This window comes from Rattus norvegicus, chromosome 14 (assembly GCF_036323735.1).
Source record: "Rattus norvegicus strain BN/NHsdMcwi chromosome 14, GRCr8, whole genome shotgun sequence".
Classification (NCBI taxonomy): Eukaryota; Metazoa; Chordata; class Mammalia; order Rodentia; family Muridae; genus Rattus; species Rattus norvegicus.
In genome coordinates, this window is record NC_086032.1 from 62391431 (window position 1) to 62409387 (window position 17957).

General features: G+C 43.6%; 1 protein-coding gene across 8 annotated transcripts in view; it reads right to left on the minus strand.

Moving 5' to 3' along the window:
• Nucleotides 1–17957, minus strand: part of Zcchc4 (zinc finger CCHC-type containing 4) — a 41639-nt gene that overhangs the window by 13170 nt on the left and 10512 nt on the right. For all 8 annotated transcript variants that reach the window (XR_010057386.1, XM_063273353.1, XM_063273354.1 and 5 more), the window contains 5 exons: nucleotides 14347–14622; nucleotides 13817–13894; nucleotides 6319–6391; nucleotides 3694–3844; nucleotides 2363–2463 (listed from right to left, as the gene is read on the minus strand). Coding sequence is in view for 7 of the 8 variants with exons in the window: in NM_001401428.1 (NP_001388357.1) it covers nucleotides 2363–2463; nucleotides 3694–3844; nucleotides 6319–6391; nucleotides 13817–13894; nucleotides 14347–14622 (679 nt within the window). In the remaining variant the exon portion in view is untranslated. The remainder of the gene's footprint in view (nucleotides 1–2362; nucleotides 2464–3693; nucleotides 3845–6318; nucleotides 6392–13816; nucleotides 13895–14346; nucleotides 14623–17957) is intronic.

Here is a 17957-nt window from a genome sequence, read left to right on the forward strand (position 1 = left end):
TTGTCTCCAGAACTACTTCTCCTCCTCTTCCTCTCCTCTTCTTCTTCCTCCTCTTCTTCTCAGTGGCTGGCTTTTGCTTTGCTCCCAGTCAGACACACATGATCTTACCTTAACATTTTCTTTAACAATACAGTGAATTGTACAATTATTTCCAGTAAGCTCAGGCTGTCAACTCTTCCCAAAGCCCTTTCCTAAGGACACAGGCAGGCCAAGAAAATGACACGTGAGTGCCAATTCTATACTAGCACCATTCGCTTGCCTGTCCTATGAAAGAGTTGTCTTCTTTTGCCCTAACATCATTTCAAATTCTTGCCACTTCTGTACATGCAAATGCAACCGCCTTCCAGGAAACCTGTGCTAACCAACGTTAAGGTCTGAGGTATTAAAAAAAAAAAAAAAAAGACAGAGAAAAAGCTCTGCCTTGCCTTGCAGCTATCTGAATGGTGATCATGTGGACAACAGCCTGGACTCCACAAGTGTCGAATATCTAGGGCTGGGGTACACCTTCCATACATTGCTATATTCGGGGTACACCTTTCCATACATTGCTAACTTCACCATCATTATTATTATCGTCATCGTAGTCACTCACCATATAACTTAAGAAGAGCCTCAGAGAGGTTAAGCAACTGAGCTGAGACTAAAACTCAGAACTCTCGCCACTAGAGTTGGTGCTCCTTCTCATTCAATTCATATGAAATATATGGACACCTACTGTGTGCCGATCATCACAGAAGGGCACCACTTCCTCCAAAGGAAGCAGGTGCCGCTGGAGACTGGAGTCAGTTTAGTTAGTTAACTTCTTCAGACTAAGTCAGCTGCATCTGCACTGCAAATGCTAACTCTTGAAGCAGCTCTCCCTCAAACAAGACACAAAGCCCCGCAAGCTGGAGGAGGGCAAACAGCTGAAGGAGGCTATTGTGTACCTAGAAGTCAAGGTTATACTACCCACTTTTCGCAAAGGATACTGTGGATATGGTTCAACAGCCACAGAAAAGTCATCACAAATGAGAAAATAATCCCAGTTTTCAAAGTCTATACTATGGAAGCCATGGCAAAATACCTTTCATTAGAATTGCTTATGGCAGTTTCATTATAGTACCTTAAAGACAGAAGAAACACAAGAAAGAAGAAAAGGATAGACTAATTTTAATAACTGAAATTACTAAATAAAGATTGTGTAGTTACCTTTAAAAGTATGTATTTACAGAAAACAGAGAAGAATTTTTAAAAAGTCTCTTAAACTGGCTGAAAACAAAGTAAAAAATTAAAATTGTAACGCTTGCTTTCCACAGAGCACGGCAGGTGCGGTCCCCCACACTGGCTAACTATCATCACTTCAGGGTGTCCTTCAGTGTCACACGCCTTTGACAGCAGACAGAGGAAAGCAAGGAAAGCAAGTGCTACCTCACAACAGCTGGTAGACATGTTTACAATTTGAGGGCTGAAAACCTTCAGTCAGTCAATTGCTCAGGAAACACAAAAGGAAAAACCGCCTTTACAAAAGAAGGAACAATACCACTTGATGGCCACCCAGAGTAACAGTGACAACAGGGCTGGTGGTTAACTTGAGAACCCAAAGAAAGAAATCAGCTGAGGGGCAGAGTAGAGCTACCTGGGCTTTGGCCTGTGTCACATCTGGCGGTGCCAGAACAATGCCCACTCGAGTGGGCTTACATTCACACACAGCCGTCTGCCTCTTTAGACACTGCGCAGTGGATAGCATGTCCCTTTACAGCTCTTAGCATCCTTGAGTGACACACAGGAAAGGAAACAAGACTTTCCACCAACCAGAAAGGGTGATTTACTTTCCTATATCTGTGAGCAGAACAAAGCTACATCCACACTGATGGCCCTGGGGGCTGGTGCTGAAGAAAGCACAGATCGGTGACCTAACACCCAGCTGCACCAGCAGTCACCATGACACTGGGGAGCTATTCTGTCTTGGGGCTTTACTCTCTGATTTTGTTTGACAAAGGTGGGTTTTTTGTTATTGTTTGTGGGTTTTTCTTTTTGTTTTTGTTTTTTTTTTCCCCGGAGCTGAGGACCGAACCCAGGGCCTTGAGCTTGCTAGGTAAGTGCTCTACCACTGAGCTAAATCCCCAACCCTTGTTTGTGGTTTTGTTGTTGTCATCTGAATATATACATATGTATATGTATATATTCAAGAATCTGTATTTTTAGTAAGTACCCTAGAACTTGGAGACATTAGGAGCTAGGCACTATTCTATACACAGTATAATTTAGTTGTTGATACACTTCAAAACACTTTAATTTACTAAAATCAAAGGTTAGTCTTATCAGAACATCCCAGCAGCATATCCATTTCCCAACCACACCAGAAGACAGGCTGTTACTATACCTGGTAATCCAGCATGCAGAAGCTCGGAAAAAACTGACAAATCCGTGACTCAAAAAAATATGGGAAAATCCAGAAAATGGGCAGTTCTTTGTGACTGTCATCTAATGGACAACACAGGAAAAATAAAAATATAAATAAAAAGAAGGAAAAGGAAATAACAAGTGATTCTAAAAACAAAACTAAAATCTTCAGTAGAAATTTCAGTTGTTCTATACATGCACTTGTCACATGATGCTTGCAACAGTGCCATGCTACCTTGACCTTTTCCAAAGGTCAACGGAAATACTACATGCCTAAAACAAAGCACAGGCTTGCCTTGTTCTGATGAGTGATCTTAAGAGCAGCTAAGTAAGTAAGTAGAGTTTAACAATGAGCCATGTTTCAGAACTCCCCTAACTTCTGTCCCTTGAAGCATACACTCTTGTGGCTCACTTAGTGGAGAGGCCTGGCCACCACTGGCCGCTCGTGGAATTTATCACCCACAGGTCAGAAGCTGGGTACTGACGAATGGGATAATTGTACCAAACACTAGAAGTCTCAAGCCACCTCCACCTGAGCAAACGTCTCTGTAAGATTGGCCAGTGGGTATTATCTTGATTGATGATGATGTGGACACAGCCCACTGTGGGTAGTGCCACTCCTGGGCTGGTGGCCATGAGCTGTAGGGGAGAGCAGGCTGAGGAAGCCTTGGTGAACAAACCAACAGGCAGTACTCCTTCATGACCTCTGCATCAGCTTCTGCCTCCAGGCTCCTGCCTTGGCTTCCCTCAGTGGACTGTGCCTCAGGACGAGTAAGCCAAATAAACCTTTCTGGCCCAAGGTGTCCAAGGTCATGGACATTATCACAGCAATAGAAAGACTTCAGGAACAGGAGACCTAAGGGCCACAAAGCTCACTAATCTGTTCCTAGCACCCAAATACACCTGCACCCAGCAGCCCCTCGGTGAGTACTTTATGAACAAATGACAGCAGTTCCAGTTGTGCTCCATAATCTTACAACCATGTTCCTGAGAAGCCACTTAAAGACATGACTAGGGGGGAGGCGGGAAGGGGTGGGTGGTTGGGGAGGGGTAACACCCTCATAGAAGCAGGGGTAGGGGGATGGAATAGTAAATATCCAATTTAAAAAAACAAACAAACCATGACTAAGGTAAGAGGAAGCACCCCATGATCATGAAGTTTGCCATCATCAAAAGCATCAAATGTGCTTTGAAAAAGAGCCCGAGAGCTGCATACTCCATCAGTGCTGGGCTTGGCTAGTGTTGACAGGAAGCAGATACATAAACACTCACTCCTTTTGCAGTAATTAAAAAAAAAAAAAAAAAAGGCACCTTGGCTTTGACCTTCTTTCCACATAGCAATTAACTTCTTGAATGTAACAGCCAGTGGCTCAACCAAGCCGCCAAAGGGAGGGTCTGTCACCATAATCACCCCCTTGCCTTCCTCTTCCTGTAAGAATGCCTTGCACACTTCAAGGGCAGCCTGTAACAAATAAAACGTCATTTCTAAATTAGAACCAGTGACAGGCCCTTTATCCTATTGGGAGAATGCATTAAGCCTGGTCTCACTTAGGGCTGGAAACGTCACCAAGTCACCCTGCCACTGCAGAGTCCCTCAGTGACATCCTAAGTCTCTCTTAGTCACTCACGTCAGATTTTATCTTCGGGTTCCTTGATAAGCAGGTTTTTAAATTGCAAATTCAAATACCATCACTATCAGACAACTCCACATTTCAAACAGTTAAATTAAAAAACTAAATTTAGTAACCCAAAAAGGAGAAAGCCATCACCCGTGAAAACAACCTACACATTCAGTCCAACAAACAGGAGCAGGGGGTGGTGCTGAGCCCTGAGGACACTCGGAAGAACCCGTTGTGGGGTTTGCTATATGCCTTGTCCACTGCCACAAGCTCGGCTCAGTAAGCGCTGTGAGTCAGCAGGTAAGCACGCACACACTTCACAGTATTAGGTAAGAGCAGACACATTTGCACATGCATAGCAAGTAAATAAAGGAAGTTTACAAACGGCAAAAACCCATCTGGTCCTGGAAACTGTGCCAGTAACACACTTTCCCTCCAGGCTGCCAGTGTTTCCAGTAGCTGCCAAACTAACAGCGGCTAGGATATTTATCAGTTTCTGCTTTGAATGCAGTTAACAGGAGGTACATCTATCATAGTATCACTAGTCTACCGACTGGGAAGAAGTGTGCAAATCAACACCTTCAGTATTCCAAAAACACAAGATGTTAAGGTTAAGTAGAACTTTAGACTTTCCATAGCCCACTAATGCAGCATCAAGGATGCAAACCCACTTCCTTCATTGTAACTCTAAGTTCACACTTCCCTGCACCTCTACCCCTACCACACCCACCCCGCTTCAAATGGCTATGCTGACCACTCCACATCAGTACCCACCAGCCTTAGCAACACAGCACTTGTAGACCTCACTCTTCACCCAGCCCTCTGTTCTTCAGAACAATCCACAGAGCAAGTCTGCCTTGACTTCCACCTCCTGCCTCCTCCTCCCCTAGCTGTGAAATGTCCCTCATCCACTGTCAGGTGACCTCAGCTCTTCTCCACACAGCCCCAACCAGTCAGGTGCATTGACTCCCACTGACGCCCTGTGGGGACAGTGGCACACACCTAACTCTGACCTCTGCTCGTCTCAATCCTTGGTTTTTGGTAGCTCTCCTGGCTGAGATCCACCCATCTCAACAGCAAACTGATCCCCATGAGTGGAAAAGTAGGTCTGCTACATCACAAGACTTATTTTCAACCCTAACCAATAACTCAGTATTTGTGTTCATTTCCTGAAAGCTCTATTGTCATCCTGCTTGGTTTCCATTTCATCAGTATCTAATATTGCAAAGGACACTACAAAGTTAAACATGGGTCACAGTTTTACAGTGACACCTCCGGATAGGTTCTAGACCATTCTTGATCGTTCCCAAACACCTCTGAACAGCCTCCCCATCAGCTATGACTATTTGGCTAATTACAAATGTGACTCCATGACTAATAGCTTCGGCTAGGATCAGACAAGTAGGTGTATGATCCATTTCTCCTCAGTGACATTTTCAGTATCACCTTGAAAGCTGCCCCCCCCCCCACGCACACCCAAACAACTTCTGTTTTGTTAAAGTGTTTGTTTAAATGTATTTATTTTGGTTTGTAGCTTTGTCTGCCTGGTGTTTGACGACCAGACTGGTTTCAAATTCAGAGATCTACCTGCCTCTGCCTCCTTCGTATGAAGATTAAAGGCATGGCTAGCCCATCTAGCTCTTACTTATTGTTTTTTAAAAAAACTTCGAGTTCAAGTTCAAGGGTAAGGTACAGATTTTGCATACAGCCCCTGCCCTGAAATATGCATTTAATTCAGTATGTTAGGAAACAAAGAAGACTCTGACCTGGTTAGGAGTTCAGGGGAAGCTGGAGGAAATGATTTGGAACAGAGCCCTGGAAAGAAGTCAGGGGACCAGCAGGGAAAAAAGGCTCTGTGGTCAATGGACTAGCTGAAGGAACACAGCACACATGCATCTTGAACACGAAGGAAAGGTTAATGGACGTCAGGCCCACGGAGCCCTGTGGGGGTGCCATGTAGGGCACTTAGAAGGCAGAGGCAAGAAGAGCTCCCATGTCTGAAGACAAGCGAACCTATCGAACCTACACAGAGAGCTCCAGGCCATGCAGACTTTATAGCAGAACCCCGTCTGAAGAAAAACAACAAAAGGGAACAAAGACTTCTCTAGTTGTTCAATAAATAACCAGGGAAGGAGATGAACTTGCCTGGCATACACGAGGCCCTAAACTCAATCCCTAATACCAGTAAACAAAACATATGATAAAGGAAAAATAAACACTAAAAACCGATTTAAAACATCAACAACAACAAAAAAGGCACTCCTGACTTTGTTAATCAACAAAAACTGAAGAAAGAGATGACGGTCGTAAGTCTTACCTTTCCATCAAAGAAATGATGGTTGAACATGTTATAGCGGCAAAAGCTCTCTTCCAGGTAAAACTGTGAATATCTGTAAAATAATTCATTACCAAGTGACATGCCCAGGCACATACACACATACGTACATACAGTAAATGAACAAACACTAAACTATAAACTCCAAAATCACACTTTGATTAAGTAAATTTCATCATCCTTGGCTTTTTAAAAAATAAAGAATACTTTACAATAACTTAAGGGAGTCTGAAACAGTGCACATCGAATTTATTTTCTTAAGAAGGCCAGTGCCAAACACAAAGAATAATCATACATAAAAGATACAGGTTCCAAGTGGGCTTGTGGTTCTGGCCTGTAAGCACAGGTAGTTGGGAGGTTGAAGGAGGAGGACTGTAAGGTCAAAGGCAGCTAGGGCTAAGAGTGAGTTCAAGGGCCACTTAGCAAGACCCTGTCTCAGATAGAAAGTAAAGGCTGAGACAGAGCTCAGTGACAGAACTCTTGCCTAATTAACATTCCAAAGGTCCTCTGTCCAACTCTCTGAACTACACCACCAGCAAACGAAACACACGTGCTCTTATGGACCAAAACACCACATATAAATTGGGCTACAAAACATATTATGCAATGTAGGTTTGCAGAGTGATTATAATTTAGAAAAGTCTCTCTGGATTAATGTTTCTTAAGATCTTATTTTTATTTTTGATTATGTGTATATGTCTGTAGTCTACATGTGGATTTGTGTACATGAGTGTAAGACGCCCACAGTCTCTGGAGCTAGGATTATCAGTGTTTGTGAGGCGTCTGATGTGAGAGCTGGGAACCAGTCATTCAGTCCTCTGAGACAGCAGTATTTTCCTGAGCCATCTCTCTAGCTCCTCAGAGTTAGAAATTTAAGGAAACACTAAGTCAACATTTCTGTTCAACAGCTCTTATTTCTCCTGTGATTACACACACACACACACACACACACACACACACACACCACAAAAGTACTTAATGTAAGTTTTCCTTGTATAATGCAAATTAGTTTAATAAAATATATTTCTCAATAAAATACTGAAAGAAGTATGAACATTTAGAGTTTGCTGAATTTGTGCCAGGACAGAGGACTATTTATTTACTGGATGAATTATTCTATTCTAACTACTACTTTAAAATGCCATCAAAAACGAATCAGAGTGCCAGCTTCGGAAATTAACATTTTATAATCTTTCTTTCTTCTAATTTGCTATGAATCACTCGCACCACACAGTGGCTGAAGTTTCTATTTATCTGACTATGTAGAAGACTGAATCCTCCACTCCCCGCTGAACTATCTGTCTCCTCATCTGTGTGCCTGCACCTTGCTGTCTTCATTGCTAAGTTTCCTGAGTTTTTCACACAGAACTTGTGAAACTTCAAAGTATCTTAAGCTTTGCCTGTCTTGTTATAAAAATTTTACATATGAACCATGCCATCCTATTGGAACGATCAAATAAAATAAAATAAAAACCAGGAGCTCAGCCTTACTTCTATGACCTCCATCGCTGTGGTAACGGGCCAGCCATCCAGGGCTAGCTTCCCACGGTGGGCAGCTGTGGCGTAGCCTCTCCTCCGTCCACAGTGAGAGCACAGGCTCCGTGGTCCAGGTTCAAATGCTAGACCCGTGTGTACTGTGTAACCTTAGGAAGTCAGTCAGTCAGTCAACCGTTCTGAGACTCAGCTTCCCAGGATTCACGGAGAGAATGTCAGCTACGCAGCACACGTTAAAGTGTGCCTTTATTTTAATATACATTAGCCATGAAGACTTACATCGCAGTGCCACTAATGCTAGGAAATTATGTCTTTATTCACCATCGTGATCTAAACCCCTGGTGCCTGCTCTGTGGAAAGGGAAGAGCAGCTGCTCGCCATTCCTTAATGATATCTAAGAGGCAGTCAGCACTGCATACAATATTAACTTGCGCTGAAGAAGTAAATAAAGGCTTGGCTACCTTAGCGACAGTCAAACTGTACATCAAGCTTAACGGCCATCCCCAAACTGCAGGGGCAATGACAGTTACCACCAATAAACAAGCAAGTCCTCTGAGCTAATTAAATGTCAAGGTTCCCCTATCCAAGGGTCTTGTTCGCTGCTTATTTGTTTCTTAATCTTCTAAGTCAGGGTGACAATTTTTAGCTCAGGCTACCCTGGAACTCACTTGTAGCCCAGGCTAGCCTTGAACAGCCTCCTGTTACAGGCTCCTAAGTGATAAGATTTTATATATATACCACTGTGCCCTACTTTCTTGTTTTTTAATCAATACTGGTGCAGGCAGTTGTTGACAAATATTATTATTTTAGTGTATTCTGTCTTTAAAAAAAAATACAACTCTCTTTTAATTTTCTCTCTCTCTCTCTCTCTCTCTCTCTCTCTCTCCCTCTCTCTCTCTCTTTCATTGTTTCATGAAGGCAAAGTCACTTTTAAAAATTAAAGAGAGGATTTGATTTACACAAACTCCAGCATAGCACACCTGTCCAAAGCAGTCTGGGCAGCAGTGTGCAGAGGCAGAGAGGGGAAAGGCCAACATTTCAGTTCTAGATTTCCATCAAGCACAAACAAGGGAACATAATTAGTCATATTTTAAATTATGTTTTTTTTTAAAAAATAACCCAACATTGCCCTCTTAAAATGAAATTGGCCACAAAAAATTATTCTCTCCACTGAACAAGGCAAACAAAACCAATCAGAAAAGCATGCACTTGAAAACCGCTCAAAAGGACACTCGCTTAATTTGGCCATTCATTCTCTTTAAATGAGAGTCAGTCACCGAGTGTGAAGCACGCTCTTCCACAGGAAACGTAATCAACAGCTGAATAAAATTACTTCAGAAATGAACCTCAGAAATTCATTTTTTGCTCTAACTTTATTTGGATAATAGTTTGCCAAATAGAGTCTCACATCTTTCACGCTAAAATTAGAGCATTCAGAAGCCATCGTAGCAAATGCTAACCTCACATCTCTCAGCCCCCACTATCTACAGCCACAGACGGAGAGCTACTGCTGAGGTACAACCTTAGACAGGCCTTTACAGGCAAAAAGAAACTAGAGTTCCTCGGACCTGTGGCAATCCTCCTGCCTCAGCCTCCTAAGTGCTACAACTACAGGCTATCCTAATGATAGCCAGCAGGCCAGGCTTCTTGGGGAGCTACGAGAATACCTTCCAAGGGTACACTCTCTCACCCAGGGCCTCCTCCCCTTAGGCCCCAGCTAACCCTAAAGATTCTACTGCCCCACATCTGGGAGACACTGGGAAACAAGCCTTTAACACATGGGCCACTGGAGGAAATATAGTATGAATAAAATAGGCCATAAGCCACACTTTGGGATATTACTCACATATGCAAAACAGTTATACTAGTGCATGATCCCATATGGACGGACCTCGAGAGGCTGCCTGCTCTGTGACCCCATGGACAGAAATACTGGAACAGGCAAACTCATAAACAATCAGAAAGAAGTGGGCAAAGGCTGGGGGCAGGAAGCAAATGCTCGCTGGAAGAACGTTTCTTCGTAAAGGTGAGGTGGTGCTACAATTTTATGAACATACCTGGGGGGCACTGTCATGTATGTGTAAAATACATCTCAATTAAAAAGAACACACCTGAAATACAGGAAATGGGCGGACCTATCTTTTTAAATGTTTAAAAACATGGGAAAAGATTGGAAAAAGCCAAAAATCTGGGTAGCTTTTACAAAATTTTCCTTTACATAACAAACCTGAAATCCTTGAAATCCTCTGAGAAGTTCTTCAGGAGATACATGTGAATTTTCCGGTTCCTTTCTGCCTAAAGCATCCATTGCTACCTTCTTCGTCTTTTTTTTTTTTTTTAATTTTTTTCTTTTATTGGATATTTTTTATTTACATTTTAAATGTTATCCCCTTTCCTGGTTTCCCCACCATCCTCCCTCCCCCTGCTTTTGTGACGGTGCTCCCTACCACGGCTGCCTTCAAAGAAGCTTCTCTTGGACAAAGTGAGAGTCATCATACAACAATATAAACTCCAGGAAGTCCCTGTGGTTAAGCACTAGGACTGCACCATTCCTGCTTAAGTTTGAAAACTAACACAGGAAGGAACCCTGCTGTTTTGTCTTGAATGATTCGGTTACAGACATCAGCTTTTTCTCTCTAGCACTTCCAGTTCTGCTTCCCAGTCAAGTTTCCATCCTGGATGCAGCATACTCCCTCTGCCCTGTCAGGGGCTGCCCATGGTGGCAGCTTCTAGAATGGGGATTGGCTCTGGCTCACAAGTTCATCAAGCTAAACAAAGCACTTTGGAGTTCTGCTGCCAAAGCTCTCAGAAAAGACGACCCCTTTCTATTGCTGGGTAAGCAGGGGTAAGGTAGCTTAACTCTGCTGCCACCAAAGTCCCCCAGCAGTACAAAGGAAGCTAAAGTCACTGTTGGATGATAAAAGGCAATTCAGAGAGGTAGAGGTCTAACACCGTGGTATGAGGCTCAGACAATAACTGGGACAAAGCTGAAGGTGTCCTGGACTCCAGTAACACGAAACAAGCAAGGCCTTTCATAGGAACAGATGGCTGGGGCTCTACGGAAGCACTTGCAGCCAATAGGAAGGCCTTGTTCTGAATATGTAATTCACTCAGCTACAGTTACTGGCTCACAGGAACCAGTAGGAGGAACGCAGAGAGGGAGGCCTGGCGAAGAAGGGAGGAGTGCCTGAGATAGGTTCATCTCCAGAAGGATAATATTTCCACTTGGAGTTAAGACTGCATGGCTTTCAACTCTGGCTCGCTCACTAACAATGACTTTGTTAAGTTACTTCACATCTTCGTACCTCAGTTTTTCCATCTGGAAAATAAGAATGATTGCAGCACCTACTATATAGGGCTATTATGAGAAACGAGTTATACAGGGCCTGACCCATGCCAAGAACTCAAAAAATACTAGGTACTGTTGATACACGATAAGAATCTCAAAGTTGGGGGTTGGGGATTTAGCTCAGTGGTAGAGCACTTGCCTAGGAAGCGCAAGGCCCTGGGTTCGGTCCCCAGCTCCAAAAAAAAGAACCAAAAAAAAAAAAGAATCTCAAAGTTAAACTTCTGCACATAAAACAATATATTTACTAATAGTAATACTTTAGGAAACAAAGAAATATAGATAGAATTTTAAGAAGAAATTGATGTATCTATACAATAGATATTAAAAGTCACAGAGGGCTGGAGAGATGGCTCAGCGGTTAAAAGCACTGACTGCTCTTCCAGAGGTCCTGAGTTCAATTCCCAGCAACCACATGGTGGCTCACAACCATCTGCAAAGAGATCCGATGCCCTCTTCTGGTGTATCTGAAGACAGCTACAGTGTACTTATATATAATAAATGAATAAATCTTTAAAAAAAAAAGTCACAAAGAAAGAAAATGCTGTTATATGCTGCATGTTATAAGCTTTTGACAACACTGTGTTAACTAAAAGAAACCACACAAAAGGTCACATATTAAATGCATCTATGGGGCCAGAAAGTGGATGGCAGCAGCAGTGACCATGATGTTTCTTGTCTGTGTGACAGGAATGCTCTAACACAAGCATAGTGGATCACACCTGGAATCCCAGCACTTGATCCGTAAATCACATTCAAGGCCACAGTGAGACCCTCTATCAAAAATTAAAGAGATAAAATATTCTGAGAGTAGATGGTGGTATATCTGCACAACCTACTGAACACAGACTCAAAGCCAGGGGAACACACACTTCAAACAGGTAAGTGATAATAATTACAACTCAGTTTAAAAATACAACTGAGGGCTGGAGAGATGAATGGCTCAGCAGTTCTGAGCACATAGTGCTCTTGCAAAAGACCCACGTTCAGCTCCCAGGACCCATACCAGGGGGCTCACAACCACCTCTGATCCCAGCTCTGAAGGATCTGATGCCCTTTGAGTCTCTGAGAGTACCTACACACACATGCACATACCCACACAAGCACACAATTTTAAGTATATCTTTATAAAAGAAATCTGGATTACCACATTGAGAAGGATCACTTCTGTTGAACACAGACAAGTTCTATCAACAGGGATAAGTGGTTAACAGGTCAGTCCTGTTCATAATGGCTGAGAATGTGGAGTGAAGAGCTAAGAATTGTATGCTGTAGACAGTATACAGTTGATCTGGAAGTATAAAGGTACATGTATAGTCTGTACTTTTGGAGGTGACAGGTATGTGGCTGTGTGAGGAAGTCAGAGGTTAACACTGGCAATCTTCCTCAATCATTTCTCCACTCTATTTTGTGGCTATTGTAAGAGGGCTCAACTACACACAACAAGATCTCTTCCTGAACCTGGAGCTCACCTTTTCAGTGAGGCTGGCTGGCCATCGAGCCCTAGCGATGCTCTCATCTCCGTCTCACAGAGCTAGGGCGAACAGTTCATTCCATCATGCTCACCTCTGACCAGAACTTGGGTCCTTATGTTTGCAAACCTCCCCACTCTTTACCCCAGCAACATTTTCCCAGCCCCAGGCCATGCTGCTGTGTGGCACATTTGACTCTTTACAAACCTTCTTTGGGGCTGTCAGTGTTCAAGAACACTTGGTGCACTAAACAGAGGACCCAGGTTCAGTTCCCAGCACACACAGTGGCTTACAACCATCCTTAACTCTAGTTTCAGGGGATCCAATACCCTCTTCTGACCACCATGGGCATCAGGAGCACATGTGGCATCCATAAAACATGTAGGTAAAAGTTTTCTAATCCTGACTTATTTGCAGGGAGAAAAAGCTTATTTAATGTCTCATATAAATACGGTGACACTGTTCAAACAGATCTAAATGGAAGACACAAAGCCAGATCCTTTAATACAGTCAATGATATGTAAAAATCGCCAAGAGTAATTGACTTCAAACATTACAGACTAAGGAACATTTCAGCCTGCACACTTAGGCAGTGGATGGACGTTTTTCCTTGTATGGGGCAAACCGCACTGCAGGTGCACCCCAATACAAGAAGTGCCCTGCAGTGCCCACACGTAGCTATCTCCCACAAATAAACCTATTTTCTCTCGGCCCATGACCTGCCTACTGCACGGCAGCGCTCCCTCCTCCTCCCGCTACACTGAGAGGGGCACATCATCAGGAACATCCTACCACATGACCAAGAGTTGAAGATGAAACAAAATCCCCAAACTCTGACCACAAATGAGGCAGTGCCATTTCCCTGGAAGCCTTAGTACACGAGAAAAAGCATTTAGTAGGAATGATCTCTAATCCTAAGTCACATGCAAGGGCACTCATTCACGGAGGAGAATCTGCCTTCCACAGGATCAAAAAAAAAAAAAAATCCAATGCCAATTTATTTGAAACAAAGGCTATGCGTTGACTTTATATACCTGATAAGGGGTCCGTCACCTACCACGACTCCTGAATGTTACTTAAAGCATGTGGCAGGTTAGGAACAGTTCAGAAGAGAAGAACACAGAAAGAAACGAGAGAATGAAGAAGAAATGTGGTAATAGAAACCTACCGAAAGTCAATATCCAATAAAAGGCTCCTCATGTCGGGCTTCTCACCTGGTGCTGTTAGCCTGATCTGCTCGTGTAGCCTGAAGCGAGTAATGAAAGCAAACGTAATAAGAAACGACAAATGCCACAGACAAGCAGCAAACAAAACACGTTGCGGTGAGCACTGCAGAGAATCTGGCATGGCTTAGTTTTGCAGACTCTTTTTTTTTTTTTTTTTTTTTTCCATTTTCTTTTTTTCGGAGCTGGGGACCGAACCTAGGGCCTTGCGCTTGCTAGGCAAGCGCTCTACCACTGAGCTAAATCCCCAACCCCCAGACTCTTTTTTTTTTTTAAGGGCAGAATTTAACCAAGAAATCTGACATAAAAATTTCAATCTCAGATCAGAAAGTATCCACCATTTGAGCGGACACACTTTCCCTGTCCTCTTGCGTCTAGAGCCTCACGCCTAACTGTGTACACCGTAGGACTGCTTCATAAAAAATGTGCGTAAGCATAGAATGGCCCTGAGAGAACTTTTGAAAGTGGACCGTGCCTTGGTGCTCCAACACACAGCACTCTTCTGAATCCGAGGGTGGCAAGGAGGCCTGCCAGGAACTGGCAGCTCCTATCGGCAAACAGGTACTGGGCGTGTGTCTTCTTGTTCTCCAGCGGGTAGAGCAGCTGACTGGGCCTTGCAATCTGGGTGGTGGAAATGTCAGCTGATAGCTGGTGCTCGCCATGCTCCCTCCAATCTGCAGGTAACAGCAATTGCTGACAACTTCGACAGAACTTTCTTTGAGTCAATGGCAACTGAATGAAACTCAGGTACCTTCAAGACACAACGAAAGACACAGAACAGGTTGTGTTTTAACTTTTTTTTTTTTTTTTTTTTTTTGCTATTTTTAGCATCCACAAAGTACTCTTACTTCCCAAAGAGTAGTGCATAAAGAAGTGAAAATGAGAAACAGGATCTATGGAACGTTGGCGAGGATTTATGTCTGACTGTATACCTACAAAGTGGAAAAGAGTCAGCAATTTCATAAGAACTGAGATGCTCCAATTTAGTCACTGAATGAAGATCAATATCCATTTAAAATGTGAATATAATATATTACTCAAACAATTTAGTAGTAATGGCAACTACTAGCACATTTAAATTTATTGACAAATCCATGTGCTCTAACTTTGACACGTTAAACAGTCTGGCTCAGTTGGCAGTCATTTTAAAGCGAGAAATCAAGATCATTCTTCAAGTTCTTATGACATATTTAGCAAGAAAAATTACCTCTTAAAAGGAAAGATGTTCCTAGGGCACTGTCTGTTCTTAGCAGTACTGACAGCGGCTGTCAGCAGCCCCTCCCTGAGCCAGCAGGACAGTACCAAAGCCTTTACAAAGACTACCTGGAGCTAGGTGTGGCGGGCAGCACATGTCTACAACATAAACCAAAACGGAGGATGACATCCAGGCCAGCCTAGGCTACACAGAAAAACAGTCTTAATGCAGGCCGACAGGAACCGGATGTAGATCTCTCCTGAGAGACACAGCCAGAATACAGCAAATACAGAGGCGAATGCCAGCAGCAAACCGCTGAACTGAGAATAGGAACCCCGTTGAAGGAATCAGAGAAAGACCTGGAAGAGCTTGAAGGTGCTCGAGACCCCATATGAACAACAATGCCAAGCAACCAGAGCTTCCAGGGACTAAGCCACTACCTAAAGACTATACATGGACTGACCCTGGGCTCCAACCTCATAGGTAGCAATGAATGGCCTAGTAAGAGCACCAGTGGAAGGGGAAGCCCTGGGTCCTGCCAAGACTGAACCCCCAGTGAATGTGATTGTTGGGGGGAGGGTGGTAATGGGGGGAGGATGGGGAGGGGAACACCCATATAGAAGGGGAGAGGGAGGGGTTAGGGGATGTTGGCCCGGAAACCGGGAAGGGGAATAACAATCGAAATGTAAATAAGAAATACTCAAGTTAATAAAGATAAAAAAAATTTTTTTCATGCAATAAAAAAAAAAACAAACAAACTAGTCTTAAAATTTGTTTGCTCCCAAATCTGATTTCAGAGTTACTACAGCTCAGTTTTTCTTCTTGCACTTTATTAAAGATTGTTGGAGAAAGAAAATACAGTCATTATGTCTTAAAGCGGTGATTCTCGACCTGTGGGTCACAGCCCCTTTGGGGGTCAAGTGACTTTCACAGGGGTTGTGGAAGACCACCTGCGTTATCAGATATTTACATTACAATTCATAATAAGCAAAACTATAACTATGAAGTAGCAATGAAAATTTTATGGTTGGGGTCACCACAACATGAGAAGGGTCATGGCATTAGGAAGGTCGAGAACCACTGTCTTAAAGGCTGGTAACTTTTATATATGAGAAGGCAGTTACAAAATCAGAAGGGAACACAAAAGGAAGAGGAGCCCACTGAGGTCAGGCAGAGGTGTGTAAATGTACACAGTACACATGGCACCGCGCAGGATTCCTGCAGTCGGGCAAGTCAACAGGGGCAGCCCAGCGAATGTTGGGACCTGCATAACAGAAAGTAAAGAGGGATCCAGAGAACACTGGAACGACTAAGTAGTTTCCCTTCAGAGGCCTCAAGGCAGTGACAAATATTCGAGACTGTTAGAGCAAGAAATCAGCTGCCTGCCTGCAACTGAAATGTCTCTAGCCTCATGATGAGTGCTCCTCTGACAGCTTTATTCACGACTAAAAGACCGAGAGAGGAGATGAGGAAACTTCAGTGACACACAGTAAGGTCAGCAAGGAAGGCCCTAAGCCACAGATGCCCTGTGGGAGGACCAGCCGCCATCAGCAGCACTCATTTCAGATCACAGCAGCTGGTTCTCCCCACTGAGTATTCACTGGGTCCACACTGACCATTCTGACCCTCGAAGCCCTGACAGAACATACAGGGTAAGTTTTCAGATACTGTACAACTGGTCACCTACAACCATGACTAGGGGGAGCAGAGGGACTGGGCAGTTGTCGCATAAAGCCAGCATGGATCGTGACTGAAGTATCCACGTGACCCCAGAAGAGATGTGTACCAAAGACAGGAAATCCTCATCTATACAAACCCTGGGGTCAGCAAGCTGAAAAGACCTACCTCAGTAGTGTGGGGAAACAGCCCCAAGAGCTGGAAAGATGGCTCAATAGGCGAGAGCACACACTCTGCTAGCATGAGGACCTGGTTCAAATCCCCTGCACCTCTGTGAAAAGCTGCAAATAGCTGCACATGCTATGAACTCTAGCAGTGAGGGGTGGCTATGGGGTGGAGGCAGGCAGATCCCTTACAAAAACAAAAAAGAGTAAACATCCACAGCCTTGTAAAGACTATCTAAGGAGCCTCAAGGCTGACTCGATGTCTTCACCCTAAACTCGAAGCAAGCTATTCTTACCTTTCTACTCAGCACCTGTGGAGTTTCTTCCAACCTAATTAGACAAAAGAAAGGGCATAGATGGAACAGGGAACACTGAAGTTTACTGATTCACAGTCAACACAGTCAAACACATAAGGTCCTAAGAAAATCTTCAGAAAGTAGCAAGCAAGCTTAGCAGGGTTACAAAGCAAACGCTAATGTAGAAACTCATTGTACTGTTACAGACTACAAGGCTGTGAGGTTAGTCTCCAGGGCAGCCAAACAAATAACACAAGAACTTGAACACATATCTTGACTTTTTCCCACATGAGACGCAATGAGACAGCCCACAGTGGATTGCTCCACAGCGTTCTTTACAGAACTACAACTCACACGTGAATTGGGCAACGATCAGACTCTGCCATCCTGACCACAAGGCAACGGTCATTCACTGCTGAAAAAAATCACCAGAGGAAAGGCTGGTGGGAGATTGTGTAAGCTACCTAATATCAATCTCAATACCATAAAATGGGAATAACTAACTAGCACCTGCCTTACGGTACCCAAAGGGAAGTAGGAAGAGAAGTAAATCAAAAGAAGGGCTGGCGAGAAGGTTTAGTGATTAAAACTACCCACTGTCCTTCTGAAGCTCCTGAATCAAGGCCCTGCACCCACATGGCATCTCACAACCATCAGATGTTGTCTTCTGGTGTGTAGCTGAACATGCAAACAAAGCACCCACATACATAAAAGCACAAATAAATAAATCTTTAAACCTGAAAGAAATCATCCA